This window comes from Coregonus lavaretus (genome assembly GCF_964263955.1).
Source record: "Coregonus lavaretus genome assembly, contig: HAP1_SCAFFOLD_230, whole genome shotgun sequence".
In the NCBI taxonomy this organism is placed as follows: domain Eukaryota; kingdom Metazoa; phylum Chordata; class Actinopteri; order Salmoniformes; family Salmonidae; genus Coregonus; species Coregonus lavaretus.
In genome coordinates, this window is record NW_028157598.1 from 498,822 (window position 1) to 515,549 (window position 16,728).

The window sequence follows — 16,728 nt, forward strand, 5'->3', positions numbered from 1 at the left end:
AAGACGGAGCTGCTCTTCCTCCCGGGGAAGGACTGCCCATTCCATGATCTCGCCATCACGGTTGACAACTCTGTTGTGTCCTCCTCCCAGAGTGCGAAGAGCCTTGGCGTGACCCTGGACAACACCCTGTCGTTCTCCGCTAACATCAAGGCGGTGACCCGATCCTGTAGGTTCATGCTCTACAACATTCGGAGAGTACGACCCTGCCTTACACAGGAAGCGGCACAGGTCCTAATCCAGGCACTTGTCATCTCCCGTCTGGATTACTGCAACTCGCTGTTGGCTGGGCTCCCTGCCTGTGCCATTAAACCCCTACAACTCATCCAGAATGCCGCAGTCCGTCTGGTGTTCAACCTTCCCAAGTTCTCTCACGTCACCTCGCTCCTCCGCACACTACACTGGCTTCCAGTTGAAGCTCGCATCTGCTACAAGACCATGGTGCTTGCCTACGGAGCTGTGAGGGGAACGGCACCTCCGTACCTTCAGGCTCTGATCAGTCCCTACACCCAAACGAGGGCATTGCGTTCATCCACCTCTGGCCTGCTGGCTCCCCTACCTCTGCTGAAGCACAGTTCCCGCTCAGCCCAGTCAAAACTGTTCGCTGCTCTGGCACCCCAATGGTGGAACAAGCTCCCTCACGACGCCAGGACAGCGGAGTCACTCACCACCTTCCGGAGACATTTGAAACCCCACCTCTTTAAGGAACACCTGGCATAGGATAAAGTAATCCTTCTAACCCCCCCCCTTACCCCACCAAAAATAAAAAATAAAAAAAGGTGTAAAGTGGTTATCCCACTGGCTATAAGGTGAATGCACCTTTGCTATTTGTAAGTCGCTCTGGATAAGAGCGTCTGCTAAATGACGTAAATGTAAATGTAATATAAATGAATCATATAGTAACCAAAAAAGTGTTAAACAAATCAAAATATATTTTATATTTAATATTCTTCAAAATAGCCACCCTTTGCCTTGATGACAGCTTTGCAAAGTCTTGGCATACTCTCAACCAGCTTCATGAGGTAGTCACCGGGAATGAATATCAATTAACAGGTGTGCCTTGTTAAAAGTTAATTTGTGGAATTTCCTTCCTTCTTAATGCATTTGAGCCAATTAGTTGTGTTGTGACAAGGTAGGGGTGGTATACAGAAGATAGCTCTATTTGGTAAAAGACCAAGTCCATATTATGGCAAGAATAGCTCAGATAAACAAAGAGAAATGACAGTCCATCATTACTTTAAGACATGAAGGTCAGTCAATCCGAAAAATGTCAAGAACTTTGAACGTTTCTTCAAGTGCAGTCGCAAAAACCATCAAGCGCTATGATGAAACTGGCTCTCATGAGGACCGCCACAGGAATGGAAGACCCAGAGTTACCTCTGCTGCAGAGGATAAGTTCATTAGAGTTACCAGCCTCAGAAATTGCAGCCCAAATAAATGTTTCACAGAGTTCAAGTAACAGACATCTCAACATCAACTGTCCAGAGGAGACTGCGTGAATCAGTCCTTCATGGTCGAATTGCTGCAAAGAAACCACTACTAAAGGACACCAATAAGAATAAAATACTTGCTTGGGCCAAGAAACACGAGCAATGGACATTAGACCGGTGGAAAGTTGTCCTTTGGTCTGGAGTCCAAATTTGAGATTTTTGGTTCCAATCGCCGTGTCTTTGTGAGACACGGTGTGGGTGAACGGATGATCTCTGCATGTGTATTTCCCACCGTAAAGCATGGAGGAGGAGGTGTTATGGTGTGGGGGTGCTTTGCTGTTGACACTGTCTGTGATTTATTTAGAATTCAAGGCACACTTAACCAGCATGGCTACCACAGCATTCTGCAGCGATACGCCATCCCATCTGGTTTGGGCTTAGTGGGACTATCATTTGTTTTTCAACAGGACAATGACCCAACACACCTCCAGGCTTTTTTAGGAAGAAGCAGAGTGATGGAGTGCTGATTGACATCATGACTTCCTCCCATCAGACCAACTCTTTGAAGTTTGCAGTTGAAAAATAAAATAGTTTGCTCTAAACATTTTTTTTTATTACCCTTTAGTGTGTGTACTGTATTTACATGTATATATCACTTTAACAGGATTTTTTTTTTTTTTAAATCACTGGAGATCTTCTTCCAATTCCTACAGTACAGAAACATATTCAAGTGTAGAATGCCATTTTAAAACCACACATTAGTTCAACAACTGCAGAGTTTGTTCCCCTGTTTTTAAAGATAGTACTCACTGTATTTACTGGTGTTAATCAGATCTCCAGTCTTCTGTTCTTCTTCTTCCTCCTCCTCCAATGTGACAGTAATCTCCCCTTCCTCCTTAACTCCAAAAACGTCTTCCTCTTCTTTCACTGTGACAGTCAAATCCTCCTCCTCCTCCTTCATTCCAAAAACTGCATCTTCCTCTGCTTTCACTGTAACATCCTCCTCCTCTTTCACTCTGAACGCGTCTTCCTCTTCTTTCACTGTAACATCCTCCTCCTCTTTCACTCTGAACGCGTCTTCCTCTTCTTTCACTGTAACATCCTCCTCCTCTTTCACTCTGAACGCGTCCTCCTCTTCTTTCACTGTAACATCCTCCTCCTCTTTCACTCTGAACGCGTCTTCCTCTTCTTTCACTGTAACATCCTCCTCCTCTTTCACTCTGAACGCGTCCTCCTCTTCTTTCACTGTAACATCCTCCTCCTCTTTCACTCTGAACGCGTCTTCCTCTTCTTTCACTGTAAAGTCTTTCTCTTCTTCTTTCACGGTAACAGCTTCACCCTCTACTTGTTTTTGTATTGTAACATCCTCCTCTTCCTCCTCCTCTTTCACTAGAGCTTCTTTCTCCGTCCAGCAGACCTCCTCTTCTTTAGCAGGAGGAGAGTAGCTTAGTGAGCTCATGGTCGGGGATGTTAGCTAGCTAGGCTAGTGCTAACTTAACCAGCCAGCTAGCAGATGAACAGCAACAACGTCAATACGAAATTAAATGGGAAAACCAGTTGTTTCCACAGAAGTGTGTTTAAAACATAGTTGCAAATAAATCGTCTAAAGAAGTTGAACGTTTCGACTATGTTGGCGAGCTACCGAGGAGGCTGCAGTTGGTGAAGAAGCGTTCCGTCCACTAGATTATACGTCACACTAGCAGCATCGCCTGAAAGACCCACATCGCCATCTGCTGTCTGGAGTGGGTAACGCAGTTGAGGGGAGAAAAAAAACGTTATTTCATTGAATAATATTATATCAACACGTACAGAGAACAGCATGTGTTGATTGATTAGTTCAGATATAATCAAAATTATCAAAATAGGCACCTACAGTTGACACCCTTGATAAAGATGAGGAAAAATTACTTTAAAAAATAACTAATTCAAATACTTTGCTATTTTGTTTGCAAAACATTTCTTTTAAAAAGTAATACAATTGCTAAGAGAAAGGGCTGAAAATAGATCTCCTTGGCAACGCACACCAATGGTGGGTTTAGAGTCGAAATGAGAACGCATGAGCAGAAAATAACCCCATACCTACTGTCAAATATGGTGCTGGATCTTTGATGTTATGGGGCTATTTTTGCTTCTACTTGTCCTGGGGCCCATGTTAAGGTCAACAGCATCATGAACTTTACCCGGTACCAGGATATTTTAGCCCAAGACCTGGTTGCCTCTGCCAGGAGGCTGAAACTTGGACGCAAGTGGATCTTCCAGCAAGACCGTAACCCCAAGCACACATGAAAATCCACAAAGAAATGGTTAATTGGGCCCAAAATCAACATTTTTCAATGGCCATCTCAGTCTTCGGGCTTGAATTCCATTGAACACCTGTGGTTTGAATTGAAGAGGGCAGTCCATAAGAGCAGACGAAGGATATCAAGGATCTGGAAAGATTCTGTATGGAGGAATGGTCTAAGATCCCTCACAATGTGTTCTCCAATCTCATAAAACATTGTAGAAAATGGCTCAGTGTATTTGTATTTGTATTTCTTTATTATGGATCCCCATTAGTTCCTGCCAAGGCAGCGGCTACTCTTCCTGGGGTTTATTATGGATCCCCATTAGTTCCTGCCAAGGCAGCGGCTACTCTTCCTGGGGTTTATTATGGATCCCCATTAGTTCCTGCCAAGGCAGCGGCTACTCTTCCTGGGGTTTATTATGGATCCCCATTAGTTCCTGCCAAGGCAGCGGATACTCTTCCTGGGGTTTATTATGGATCCCCATTAGTTCCTGCCAAGGCAGCAGCTACTCTTCCTGGGGTTTATTATGGAATGCCCCATAATGACTAAGTGGAAACTGTTTTTTAGAAATGTTAGCTAATTGATAAAACATTAAAAACAGAAATACCTTATTTACATAAGTATTCAGACACTTTGTTATGAGACTCAAAATTGAGCTCAGGTGCATCCTGTTTCCATTGATCATCCTTGAGATGTTTCAACAACTTGATTGGAGTCCACCCGTGGTAAATGTAATTGATTGGACATGATTTGGAAAGGCAGACACCTCTCTGTATAACGTCCCACAGTGCCTAGTCAGAGCTAAAACCAAGCCATGAGGTCGAAGGAATTGTCCGTAGAGCTCCGAGACAGGATTGTGTCGAGGCACAGATCTGGGAAAGGGTACCAAAACATTTCTGCAGCATTGAAGGTGCCCAAGAACACAGTGGCCTCCATCATTCTTAAATGGAAGAAGTTTGGAACCACCAAGACTCTTCCTAGAGCTGGCTGCCCGGCCAAACTGAGCAATCGGGGGAGAAGGGCCTTGGTCAGGGAGGTGACCAAGAACCCGATGATCACTCTGACAGAGCTCCAGAGTTCCTTTGTGGAGATGGGAGAACCTTCCAGAAGGACAACCAACTCTGCAGCACTCCACCAATCAGGCCTTTATGGTAGTGGCCAGATGGAAGCCAATCCTCAGTTAAAGGCACATGACAGCCCGCTTGGAGTTTGCCAAAGGGCACCCAAAGGACTCAGACCATGAGAAACAAGATTCTCTGGTCTGATGAAACCAAGATTGAACTCTTTGGCCCGAATGCCAAGGAGTGTCTTTGGGACAAGTCTCTGAATGTCCTTGAGTGGCCCAGCCAGAGCCCGGACTTGAACCCGATATAACATCTCTGGAGAGACCTGAAAATAGCTGTGCAGCGACGCTCCCCATCCAACCTGACAGAGCTTGAGAGGATCTGCAGAGAAGAATGGGAGAAACTCCCCAAATACAGGTGTGCCAAGCTTGTAGCGTCATACTCAAAAAGACTCGAGGCTGTAATCGCTGCCAAAGGTGCTTCAACAAAGTACTGAGTGAAGAGTCTGAATACTTATGTAAATGTGATATTTCAGTTTTTATTGTATAAAAACCTGTTTTTGATTTGTCATTTTGGGGTATTATGTGTAGATTGATGAGGAAAAACAACAACAATGTAATCCATTTTAGAATAAGGCTGTAACGTAGCAAAATGTGGAAAAAGTCAATGGGTCTGAATACTTTCCGAATGCACTGTAATGAACGTCCACTAGCGGCGTTCCACATTTGATTTATATTCAGACAAAAATATGTTGCAATAATCAAATGCTTTTTACAATCAGCACCTGTGCTTTCTTTCTCTGACATGGTGGAATAATACTTTTGGGAACATTGAGGAGGTAGCTAGTGAATGTTCCACATGTCAACAACTTATCAAAGTTATCAGAACAACGTCATCACATTTTCATACACCTTTAGCTTGATGACTAGAACACAAATTAAGTCAATGAAACAAAACGACTAAATTGACGAGGTTTCAAGGTTAGAATCAATAAATAGGCTACACATTCTATTCATCTATTTAATAATCTACAAATATCCAAATCATTTCATGGACATCTAAGGGTTTAGACTTGTATTCAATCAATCAAAATCATAATCAAAATAAAATACACATTTTAAAATGTTAATCTGATGTTAGACATGATCATGTCTCGAGAAGAAAAAACTCAAGTATGCCACATTTTTTTGTAAGGCTCTGTCGCAGCCGGCCGCGACCGGGAGACTCATGGGCGGCGCACAATTGGCCCAGCGTCGTCCAGGGTAGGGGAGGGAATGGCCGGCAGGGATGTAGCTCAGTTGATAGAGCATGGCGTTTGCAACGCCAGGGTTGTGGGTTCGATTCCCACGGGGGGCCAGTATAAAAAAAAAGATGTATTCACTAACTGTAAGTCGCTCTGGATAAGAGCGTCTGCTAAATGACTAAAATGTAAATGTAAGATTTCATATAAACATGATTTCATGTGGCTTAAACAAAAACAAATTCTCAATCAAAAACACAAGTCAGAACACAGCCCCTCTATTCTCTTATTTAGGTCCTGTGTCCTAGAAAATGTCTTTCCACAATTAGGTTCCCTAACTGACTGAAACGCTTTCCACAATTAGGTTCCCTAACTGACTGAAACTCTTTCCACACTGGGAGCAGTGGTATTTCTTATCCTATCCTGTGTGTGCCCTCTCATGTGTTTTCAGATTCCATAACTGGGTAAAACTCTTTCCACAGTGGGACATTGGAAAGGCTTTTTCTCCTGTGTGCGCCTACTCGAGCATTTCCAGACTCCCTAACTGGGTAAAACATTTGCAGATTCTATTCTATTGCACAACAGAACATTTTGCAACTGTTTCGAGTTTCTATTGGACAAATTCTGGTAAGTCCCTCCCCGTTTCACTCCATTTAAGAAACGTTTTGGAATGAATACACCCCAGGGGTTGTAACCAACATTTTATTCCAATTGTTTTGTTCTGAAGAGCACCACTATTTTTTTCAAAAAAGTTCTGAACTGGTTCAAACCCCCCAAAAAGTACCGATTGATATCGTTCCTTTCTGTTCCTTTTTTAACCTTTGAAATTCACATTTTTTACATTTAGCTCATTCAATTATTCACCAATCAGTGTGGCCAGAGCAGATTGCTATGGAGCTGGCCAGCTAGTTGTTTACATGTGGACAGAGCAGATTGCTATGGAGGGAGCCAGCTAGTTGTTTACATGTGGCCAGAGCAGATTGCTATGGAGCTGGCCAGCTAGTTGTTTACATGTGGACAGAGCAGATTGCTATGGAGGGGGCCAGCTAGTTGTTTACATGTGGACAGAGCAGATTGCTATGGAGGGGGCCAGCTAGTTGTTTACATGTGGACAGAGCAGATTGCTATGGAGGGGGCCAGCTAGTTGTTTACATGTGGACAGAGCAGATTGCTATGGAGGGGGCCAGCTAGTTGTTTACATGTGGACAGAGCAGATTGCTATGGAGCTGGCCAGCTAGTTGTTTACATGTGGACAGAGCAGTTTGCTATGGAGCGGGCCAGCTAGTTGTTTACATGTGGACAGAGCAGTTTGCTATGGAGGAATGGTGTGGGTGTATATCGGTCATGAAAAATATGAACGCGAGTAGACCACTGATTGGCCAGCTCATCCTCCTTTAGACCACTGATTGGCCAGCTCATCCTCCTTTAGACCACTGATTGGCCAGCTCATCCTCCTTTAGAACGCTGATTGGCCAGCTCATCCTCCTTTAGAACGCTGATTGGCCAGATCATCCTCCTTTAGAACGCTGATTGGCCAGCTCATCCTCCTTTAGAACGCTGATTGGCCAGCTCATCCTCCTTTAGACCGCTGATTGGCCAGCTCATCCTCCTTTAGAACGCTGATTGGCCAGCTCATCCTCCTTTAGAACGCTGATTGGCCAGCTCATCCTCCTTTAGAACGCTGATTGGCCAGCTCATCCTCCTTTAGAACGCTGATTGGCCAGCTCATCCTCCTTTAGAACGCTGATTGGCCAGCTCATCCTCCTTTAGACCGCTGATTGGCCAGCTCATCCTCCTTTAGACCGCTGATTGGCCAGCTCATCCTCCTTTAGAACGCTGATTGGCCAGCTCATCCTCCTTTAGAACGCTGATTGGCCAGCTCATCCTCCTTTAGAACGCTGATTGGCCAGCTCATCCTCCTTTAGACCGCTGATTGGCCAGCTCATCCTCCTTTAGACCGCTGATTGGCCAGCTCATCCTCCTTTAGACCGCTGATTGGCCAGCTCATCCTCCTCAGGGAGATGACATCATGTTCTATGAGGAAATAGTTTGAGAAGTTCAAAGGGTTTTTGAAGTGTGAATTTATACTTTGGCCACAAATACGAGTATAGGATGACTCAACAACGTTTATTTGGATGAGTTAACAGAATATGAACTTTTAAAAGTGAGATTTTCACTGGACGGCTGCTTTAAAACAATGTTATTAATATAATATAATATAATATGCCATTTAGCAGACGCTTTTATCCAAAGCGACTTACAGTCATGCATGCATACATTTTTACGTATGGGTGGTCCCGGGGATCGAACCCACTACCTTGGCGTTACAAGCGCCGTGCTCTACCAGCTGAGCTACAGAGGACCACTAATTAACGAGTGACAATGCTTTCTTTCCCGGTTCTGTTTCTGTTCCTCAATATTTTTTGTTCTTATGCGGTTTTATGTTCTGTTCTCCGAACCATTTCCAACTCCTAGGGTCATTGTTAAGACTGTGTGTGTTCTCTCATGCCTTTTCAGGTTCCCTAACTGGGTAAAACCCTTTCCACACTGGGAACAATGGAGAGACTTCTCTCCTGTGTGTATTCTCTCATGCCTTTTCAGGTTCCCTAACTGGGTAAAACCCTTTTTACACTGGGAACATTGAAAAGGCTTCTCTCTTGTGTGTATTCTTTTATGGTCCTTCAGGTTCCCTAACCGTGTAAAACCCTTTCCACACTGGGAGCATTGGAAAGGCTTCTTTCCTGTGTGTAATTTTTCATGTTTTTTTAGGTTCCCTAACTTGGTAAAATCCTTTCCACACAGAGAGCAATGGTAAGATGTCTCCCCTTTGTGTGTTCTCTCATGCTTTTTCAGGTTCCCTAACCGTGTAAAACTGTTTCCACACTGGGAGCATTGGAAAGGCTTCTCTCCTGTGTGTGTTCTTTTATGATCTTTCAGATTCCCTAACCGTGTAAAACCCTTTCCACACTGGGAGCATTGAAAAGGTTTCTCTCCTGTGTGTAATTGTTTATGTTTTTTTAGGTTCCCTAACTTGGTAAAATTCTTTCCACACAGAGGACAATGGTAAGATGTCTCCCCTGTGTGTGTCCTTTCATGGACCTTCAGGCTCCCTAACTGTGTAAAACTGTTTCCACACTGGGAGCATTGGAAAGGCTTCTCTCCTGTGTGTGTTCTCTCATGCTTTTTCAGGTTCCCTAACAGGGTAAAACCCTTTCCACACTGGGAACATTGGAAATGCTTCTCTCCAGTGTGTATTAATTGATGTTCTTTCAGGCTCCGTAACCGTGTAAAACTCTTTCCACACTGGGAACATTGGAAAGGCTTCTCTCCTGTGTGTATTCTCTTATGGTCCTTCAGATTCCCTAACCGTGTAAAACCCTTCCCACACTGGGAACATTGGAAAGGCTTCTCTCCTGTGTGTAATTTTGTATGTTTTATTAGGTTCCTTAACTTGGTAAAATCCTTTCCACACAGAGAGCAATGGTAAGATGTCTCCCCTTTGTGTATCGTTTCATGCTTTTTCAGGTTTCCTAACCACCTGAATCCCTTTCCACACTGGGAGCATTGGAAAGGCTTCTCTCCTGTGTGTATTATTTTATGTTCTTTCAGGCTCCCTAACCGTGTAAAACTCTTTCCACACTGGGAACATTGGAAAGGCTTCTCTCCTGTGTGTGTTCTCTCATGCCTTTTCAGGTTCCCTAACCGTGTAAAACCCTTTCCACACTGGGAACATTGGGAAGGCTTCTCTCCTGTGTGTGTTCTATCATGGATTTTCAGTTTCCATAACCACTTAAAACTCATATTACACTGGGAACAGTGATGTCGTCCTGCTGGTTTGGGCGTCTCTGGGTCTGGTTCCGCTGTAGGACTCTTCCCGCTGTCAGAGTGAGAGTCAGGTCTCTCTCCTGTCAAAGACAAACATAGTATCTAGTTAAACAGAGACCTGAATGAAACCTCCACATGATAAAACTGTCTTCCTATGAGGTTTAATCCAGACTAGATCCCTCATTATAAAATAGGACATTTGCATCCTGGATGCTGATTGGTTGATAGCATTAGTTATCTACGATAATCCATGGGTAATGGCTGTTAACAGTTCTATTTGAATTATTCCTACACATCCACTGTCCCACAGCCCCGGCCAGGCAATTCATAAACTAATCTCCACTGGAAACAATCATCTAGTCATTATTACCCCATGTTTCTAGTCTAGCAGTTGGTTTGTAACAGAAATGATTTGTATAAACCTCTGTCTCTCCGACGTCTGCAAGTGTTAGAACCATTTTGTATGTAAAATAACATTAGTATAGAACTTATTTTGGTGATTTAATATTGGATAGAAATCGATTTTTTAAATGTTTAAATGTTTTTATTTTATTTCCATTTATTTCACCCTTTTTACTCTCATCATCACTTTAGTTTGTTTTACATCAATATCAACTGGAACCTGTTTTACCATCAATATCAATTAGAACCTGTTTTACCATCAATATCAATTGGAACCTGTTTTACCATCAATATCAATTGGAACCTGTTTTACCATCAATATCAACTGGAACCTGTTTTACCATCAATATCAATTGGAACCCGTTTTACCATCAATATCAATTGGAACCTGTTTTACCATCAATATCAACTGGAACCTGTTTTACCATCAATATCAATTGGAACCTGTTTTACCATCAATATCAACTGGAACCTGTTTTACCATCAATATCAATTGGAACCTGTTTTACCATCAATATCAACTGGAACCTGTTTTACCATCAATATCAATTGGAACCCGTTTTACCATCAATATCAATTAGAACCTGTTTTACCATCAATATCAACTGGAACCTGTTTTACCATCAATATCAACTGGAACCTGTTTTACCATCAATATCAATTGGAACCCGTTTTACCATCAATATCAATTAGAACCTGTTTTACCATCAATATCAACTGGAACCTGTTTTACCATCAATATCAATAGGAACCTGTTTTACCATCAATATCAATTAGAACCTGTTTTACATCAATATCAATTAGAACCTGTTTTACCATCAATATCAATTGGAACCTGTTTTACCATCAATATCAATAGGAACCTGTTTAACCATCAATATCAATTAGAACCTGTTTTACCATCAATATCAATTAGAACCTGTTTTACCATCAATATCAATTAGAACCTGTTTTACCATCAATATAAATGAGAACCTGTTTTACCATCAATATCAAGTAGAACCTGTTTCACCATCAATATCAATTGGAACCTGTTTTACCATCAATATAAATTAGAACCTGTTTTACCATCAATATCAATTAGAACCTGTTTCACCATCAATATCAATTAGAACCTGTTTTACCATCAATATCAATTAGAACCTGTTTTACCATCAATATCAACTGGGACCTGTTTTACCATCAATATCAACTGGAACCTGTTTTACCATCAATATCAATTAGAACCTGTTTTACCATCAATATCAACTCGGACCGGTCTATGTTTACCTGGATTTTTGCTTTCTTTACCATTCAACAACAAAATAACTGTGTGACAAACCTTTGAGTATAATAATAAATGGGTTTTCTGTTCCACCAAGAAATGATGTGTACCAAGTTCTTACGATACGAATATCCCTGACTGATTTATATGCATTCATGTGACAGACCACACCCACGTGAATATTTATTGGTCAGCTGCGGCCTGAGTTAGCTTTAGTTGTCTAGCTAGCAAAAATACAATCCATCTAGTTGCTGTCATCCAGCTGCAGAGGTTGATGTGACTGAGTTAGCTTTAGTTGGCTAGCTAGCAAGAGAGAAGAACGTTAGCCAGCCTGCATAGCAACCATTTCTGTTTAGAAAAAAACAACCAGTGTCCTTTGCTAGAAACTATGCCAACAGAATGAACAACCAGTGTGCTTTGCTAGAAACTATACCAACAGAATGACCAACCAGTGTGCTTGGCTAGAAACTATACCAACAGAATGACCAACCAGTGTGCTTGGCTAGAAACTATACCAACAGAATGACCAACCAGTGTGCTTCTATAGTTGTTTTATTATATACAGTGCATTTGGAAAGTATTCAGACCCTTTGACTTTTTCCACATTTTGTTACGTTACAACCTTATTCTAAATTTAATTGTTCCCCCCCTCATCAATCTACACACAATACCCCATAATGACAAAGCAAAAACTGGTTTTTAGAAATGTTTGCTAATTTATTAAAAATACAAAACGTAAATATAACATTTACATAAGTATTCAGACCCTTTACTCAGTACTTTGTTGAATCACCTTTGGCAGCGATTACAGCCTCGAGTCTTCTTGGGTATGACGCTACAAGCTTGGCACAGCTGTATTTGGGGAGTTTCTCCCATTCTTCTCTGCAGATCCTCTCAAGCTCTGTCAGGTTGGATGGGGAGCGTCGCTGCACAGCTATTTTCAGGTCTCTCCAGAGATGTTCGATCGGGTTCAAGTCCGGGCTCTGGCTGGGCCACTCAAGGTTATTCAGAGACTTGTCCTGAAGTCACTCCTGCGTTGTCTTGGCTGTGTGCTTAGGGTTGTTGTCCTGTTGGAAGGTGAACCTTCGCCCCAGTCTGAGGTCCTGAGCGCTCTGGAGCAGGTTTCATCAAGGATCTCTCAGTACTTTGCTCCGTTCATCTTTCCCTCGATACTGACTAGTCTCCCAGTCCCTGCCGCTGAAAAACATCCCCACAGCATGATGCTGCCACCACCATGCTTCACTGTAGGGATGGTGCCAGGTTTCCTCCAGACGTGATGCTTGGCATTCAGGCCAAAGAGTTCAATCTTGGTTTCATCAGATCAGAGAATCTTGTTTCTCATGGTCTGAGAGTCCTTTAGGTGCCTTTTGGCAAACTCCAAGCGGATTGTCATGTGCCTTTTACTGAGGAGTGGCTTCCGTCTGGCCACTCTACCATAAAGGCCTGCTTGGAGGAGTGCTGCAGAGATGGTTGTCCTTCTGGAATGTTCTCCCATCTCCACAGAGGAACTCTGGAGCTCTGTCAGAGTGACCATCGGATTCTTGGTCACCTCCCTGACCAAGGCCCTTCTCCCCTGATTGCGCAGTTTGAACGGGCAGCCAGCTCTAGGAAGAGTCTTGGTGGTTCCAAACTTCTCCCATTTAAGAATGATGGTGGCCACTCTGTTCTTGGAGTTCTTCAATGCTGCAGAAATTATTTGGTACCCTTCCACAGATCTGTGCCTCGACACAATCCTGTCTCGGAGCTCTACGGACAATTCCTTCGACCTCATGGCTTGGTTTTTGCTCTGACATGCACTGTCAACTGTGGGACCTTATATAGACAGGTGTGTGCCTTTCCAAATCATGTCCAATCAATTGAATTTATCACAGGTGGACTCCAATCAAGTTGTAGAAACATATCAGGGATGATCAATGGAAACAGGATGTACCTGAGCTCAATTTCGAGTCTCATAGCAAAGGGTCTGAATACTTATGTAAATAAGGTATTTCAGATTTTTATTTTTAATACATTTGCTACAATTTCTAAAAACCTGTTTTTGATTTGTCATTACAGGGTTCTGTGAGTAGATTGATGAGGAAAAACGTTATTTAATCAATTTTACAATAAAGCTGTAACGTAACAAAATGTGGAAAAGGTCAAGGGGTCTGAATACTTTCCGAATGCACTGTATGTATGTATGTATATATATATGTGTGTGGGCCACACAAGCTCACAGAACGGGACCGGCGAGAACTGTAGTGCGTAGCGCCAAAAAATTGTCTGTCCACGGTTGCAACATTCACTACGATTTCCAACTACCTCTGGAAGCAACATCCCTTGGCCATCTGTTGGCAGATCTAAAAACAACACAGTGGCAATCTACACCTGTCATATGTTGGTTTCTTTATTAGATAATAAAACATCATTAGACCAACCCTGATTCCTTGGCCATCTGTTGGCAGATCTAAAAACAACGCAGTGGCAATCTACACCTGTCATATGTTGGTTTCTTTATCAGATAATAAAACATCATTAGACCAACCCTGATTCCTTGGCCATCTGTTGGCAGATCTAAAAACAACGCAGTGGCAATCTACACCTGTCATATGTTGGTTTCTTTATCAGATAATAAAACATCATTAGACCAACCCTGATTCCTTGGCCATCTGTTGGCAGATCTAAAAACAACGCAGTGGCAATCTACACCTGTCATATGTCGGTTTCTTTATCAGATAACAAAACATCATTAGACCAACCCTGATTCCTTGGCCATCTGTTGGCTGATCAAAACACAACGCAGTGGCAATCTACACCTGTCATATGTTGGGTTTCTTTATCAGATAATAAAACATAATTAGACCAACCCTGATTTCTTGGCCATCTGTTGGCAGATCTAAAAACAACGCAGTGGCAATCTACACCTGTCATATGTTGGTTTCTTTATCAGATAATAAAACATCATTAGACCAACCCTGATTCCTTGGCCATCTATTGGCTGATCAAAACACAACGCAGTGGCAATCTACACCTGTCATATGTTGGGTTTCTTTATCAGATAATAAAACATCATTAGACCAACCCTGATTCCTTGGCCATCTGTTGGCTGATCAAAACACAACGCAATCTACACCGGTCATGAAGGATAAATAAAATGCATTTACTCAATAAAATAAAGTTAATGAAAACATGTTGTTCATCTTTTTAAAAAATAAAACTGTTTTATGAAAGAATGAAGGCAGTCAAACCCATGTTCTGGTGAAGCACTGCTCTTCACCTCATGCTTAAGAACAGCCCTTAGTTGTGTTATTTATGATAATCCACAGGTTCTCACGCCTTATTGCTTAAATTCAAATAACCGGTGGCCAGTATTTTTAGAACATTTAATCCAGATAAAAAATAATAATTCCTTGTCTTGGTTGTGTCCTCTTTTATCATTTTAAATCAGACATGAGTTGGCTGTAATATATGATATGGTATCATAAGAGATTTCAAATCAGATCAGTCTGCCTAACTTATAACTGAAAAACTATGGACCTAATACTAACACCATTGATATTTAATCATGTTTTTAAAAAATTATAACTTTGCTGTCATGGGATGTCGCGTATAGAGACTGAGCAAAGCACTACAGAAAGAGATATTCAGCGACGTTTAAAAATGTTGTGAAAAATAAAAGCATTTGTTCTATTAACATTTTGTTGACGCCTCCACGCTTGATCAATTCCTACAGTACAGAACAACATATCCAAGTGTAGAATGACATTTTAAAACCACACATTAGTTGACTAATTACAACTGCAGAGTTTGCGCCCCTGTTTTTAAGATAGTGCTCACTGTATTTACTGGTGTTAATCAGATCTCCAGTCTTCTGTTCTTCTTCTTCTTCCTCCTCCAATGTGACAGTAATCTCCCCTTCCTCCTTAACTCCAAAAACGTCTTCCTCTTCTTTCACTGTGACGGTCATCTCCTCCTTCTCCTCCTCCTCCTTCATTCCAAAAACGGCATCCTTCTCTTCCTCCTCTTCTTCTTTCACGGTAGCTAACATCCTCCTCCTCTTTCACCCTGAACGCGTCTTCCTCTTCTTTCACTGTAACATCCTCCTCCTCTTTCACTCTGAACGCGTCTTCCTCTTCTTTCACTGTAACGTCTTTCTCTTCTTCTTTCACGGTAACAGCTTCACCCTCTTTCACTCTGAACGCGTCTTCCTCTTCTTTCACTGTAACATCCTCCTCCTCTTTCACTCTGAACGCGTCTTCCTCTTCTTTCACTGTAACATCCTCCTCCTCTTTCACTCTGAACGCGTCTTCCTCTTCTTTCACTGTAACATCTTCCTCCTCTTTCACTCTGAACGCGTCTTCCTCTTCTTTCACTGTAACGTCTTTCTCTTCTTCTTTCACGGTAACAGCCTCACCCTCTACTTGTTTTTGTATTGTAACACCCTCCTCTTCCTCCTCCTCCTCTTTCACTACCTCCTCTTCTTTAGCAGCTGGTGGAGTAGCTGGTCGGGGATGTTAGCTAGCTAGTTAGCGACCAGCCGAGTACTACTGTTAAGTTAACCAGCTAGCTAGATGAGTAACAACGTAAATATGGAATTAAATGGGATAACTAACTAGACGACAGAAGTGTGTTTAAAACACAGTGGCTAATATACACGACAAAGGCGTCTAAAGAGCTCCAATATTTCGAGGTTGCTGATTAGCTGTTGTTGTGGAAGAAACGTCCCGTCCACTAGATTACACGTCACACTGGTAGGCATCTCCTGAAAAACGCACATCGCCATCTGCCGACTGGAGTGGGTAACGCAGTTGAGAGAAGTTTATTTTATTTCGAAACGATTTGTATTTCATTTCTTTCATTAAATAATATTATTGTATTGTATCATACTGATTAGCATGAATAGTTTAAACATCTGGAAACAGACAAGGTGGTGTTACCCCCTATCTGAGATACCTACTGCAGCCCTCATCCTCCACATACAACACCCGTTCTGCCAGTTTGAATGAAAAAAAGCATGTAATTAGTGTTGAACAGGAACATGAAGGCTGTCATTAGTGTTGAACAGGAACATGAAGGCTGTCATTAGTGTTGAACAGGAACATGAAGGCTGTCATTAGTGTTGAACAGGAACATGAAGGCTGTCATTAGTGTTGAACAGGAACATGAAGGCTGTCGTTAGTGTTGAGCAGGAACATGAAGGCTGTCATTGGTGTTGAACAGGAACATGAAGGCTGTCATTAGT

General features: G+C 42.2%; 1 protein-coding gene across 1 annotated transcript in view; it reads right to left on the minus strand.

Moving 5' to 3' along the window:
* Positions 1-3,558: 3,558 nt before the first annotated feature.
* The window catches only part of LOC311125209 (uncharacterized protein), a gene marked incomplete at its 3' end in the record, with an annotated part of 49,276 nt that continues 36,106 nt past the window's right edge, over positions 3,559-16,728 (minus strand). The window contains exons 2-6 of the mRNA XM_084199262.1: positions 15,551-15,715; positions 15,333-15,465; positions 9,740-9,921; positions 9,116-9,319; positions 3,559-3,567 (exon numbers count right to left, since the gene is read on the minus strand). Of these exons, the coding sequence (XP_084055388.1) occupies positions 3,559-3,567; positions 9,116-9,319; positions 9,740-9,921; positions 15,333-15,465; positions 15,551-15,715 (693 nt within the window). The remainder of the gene's footprint in view (positions 3,568-9,115; positions 9,320-9,739; positions 9,922-15,332; positions 15,466-15,550; positions 15,716-16,728) is intronic.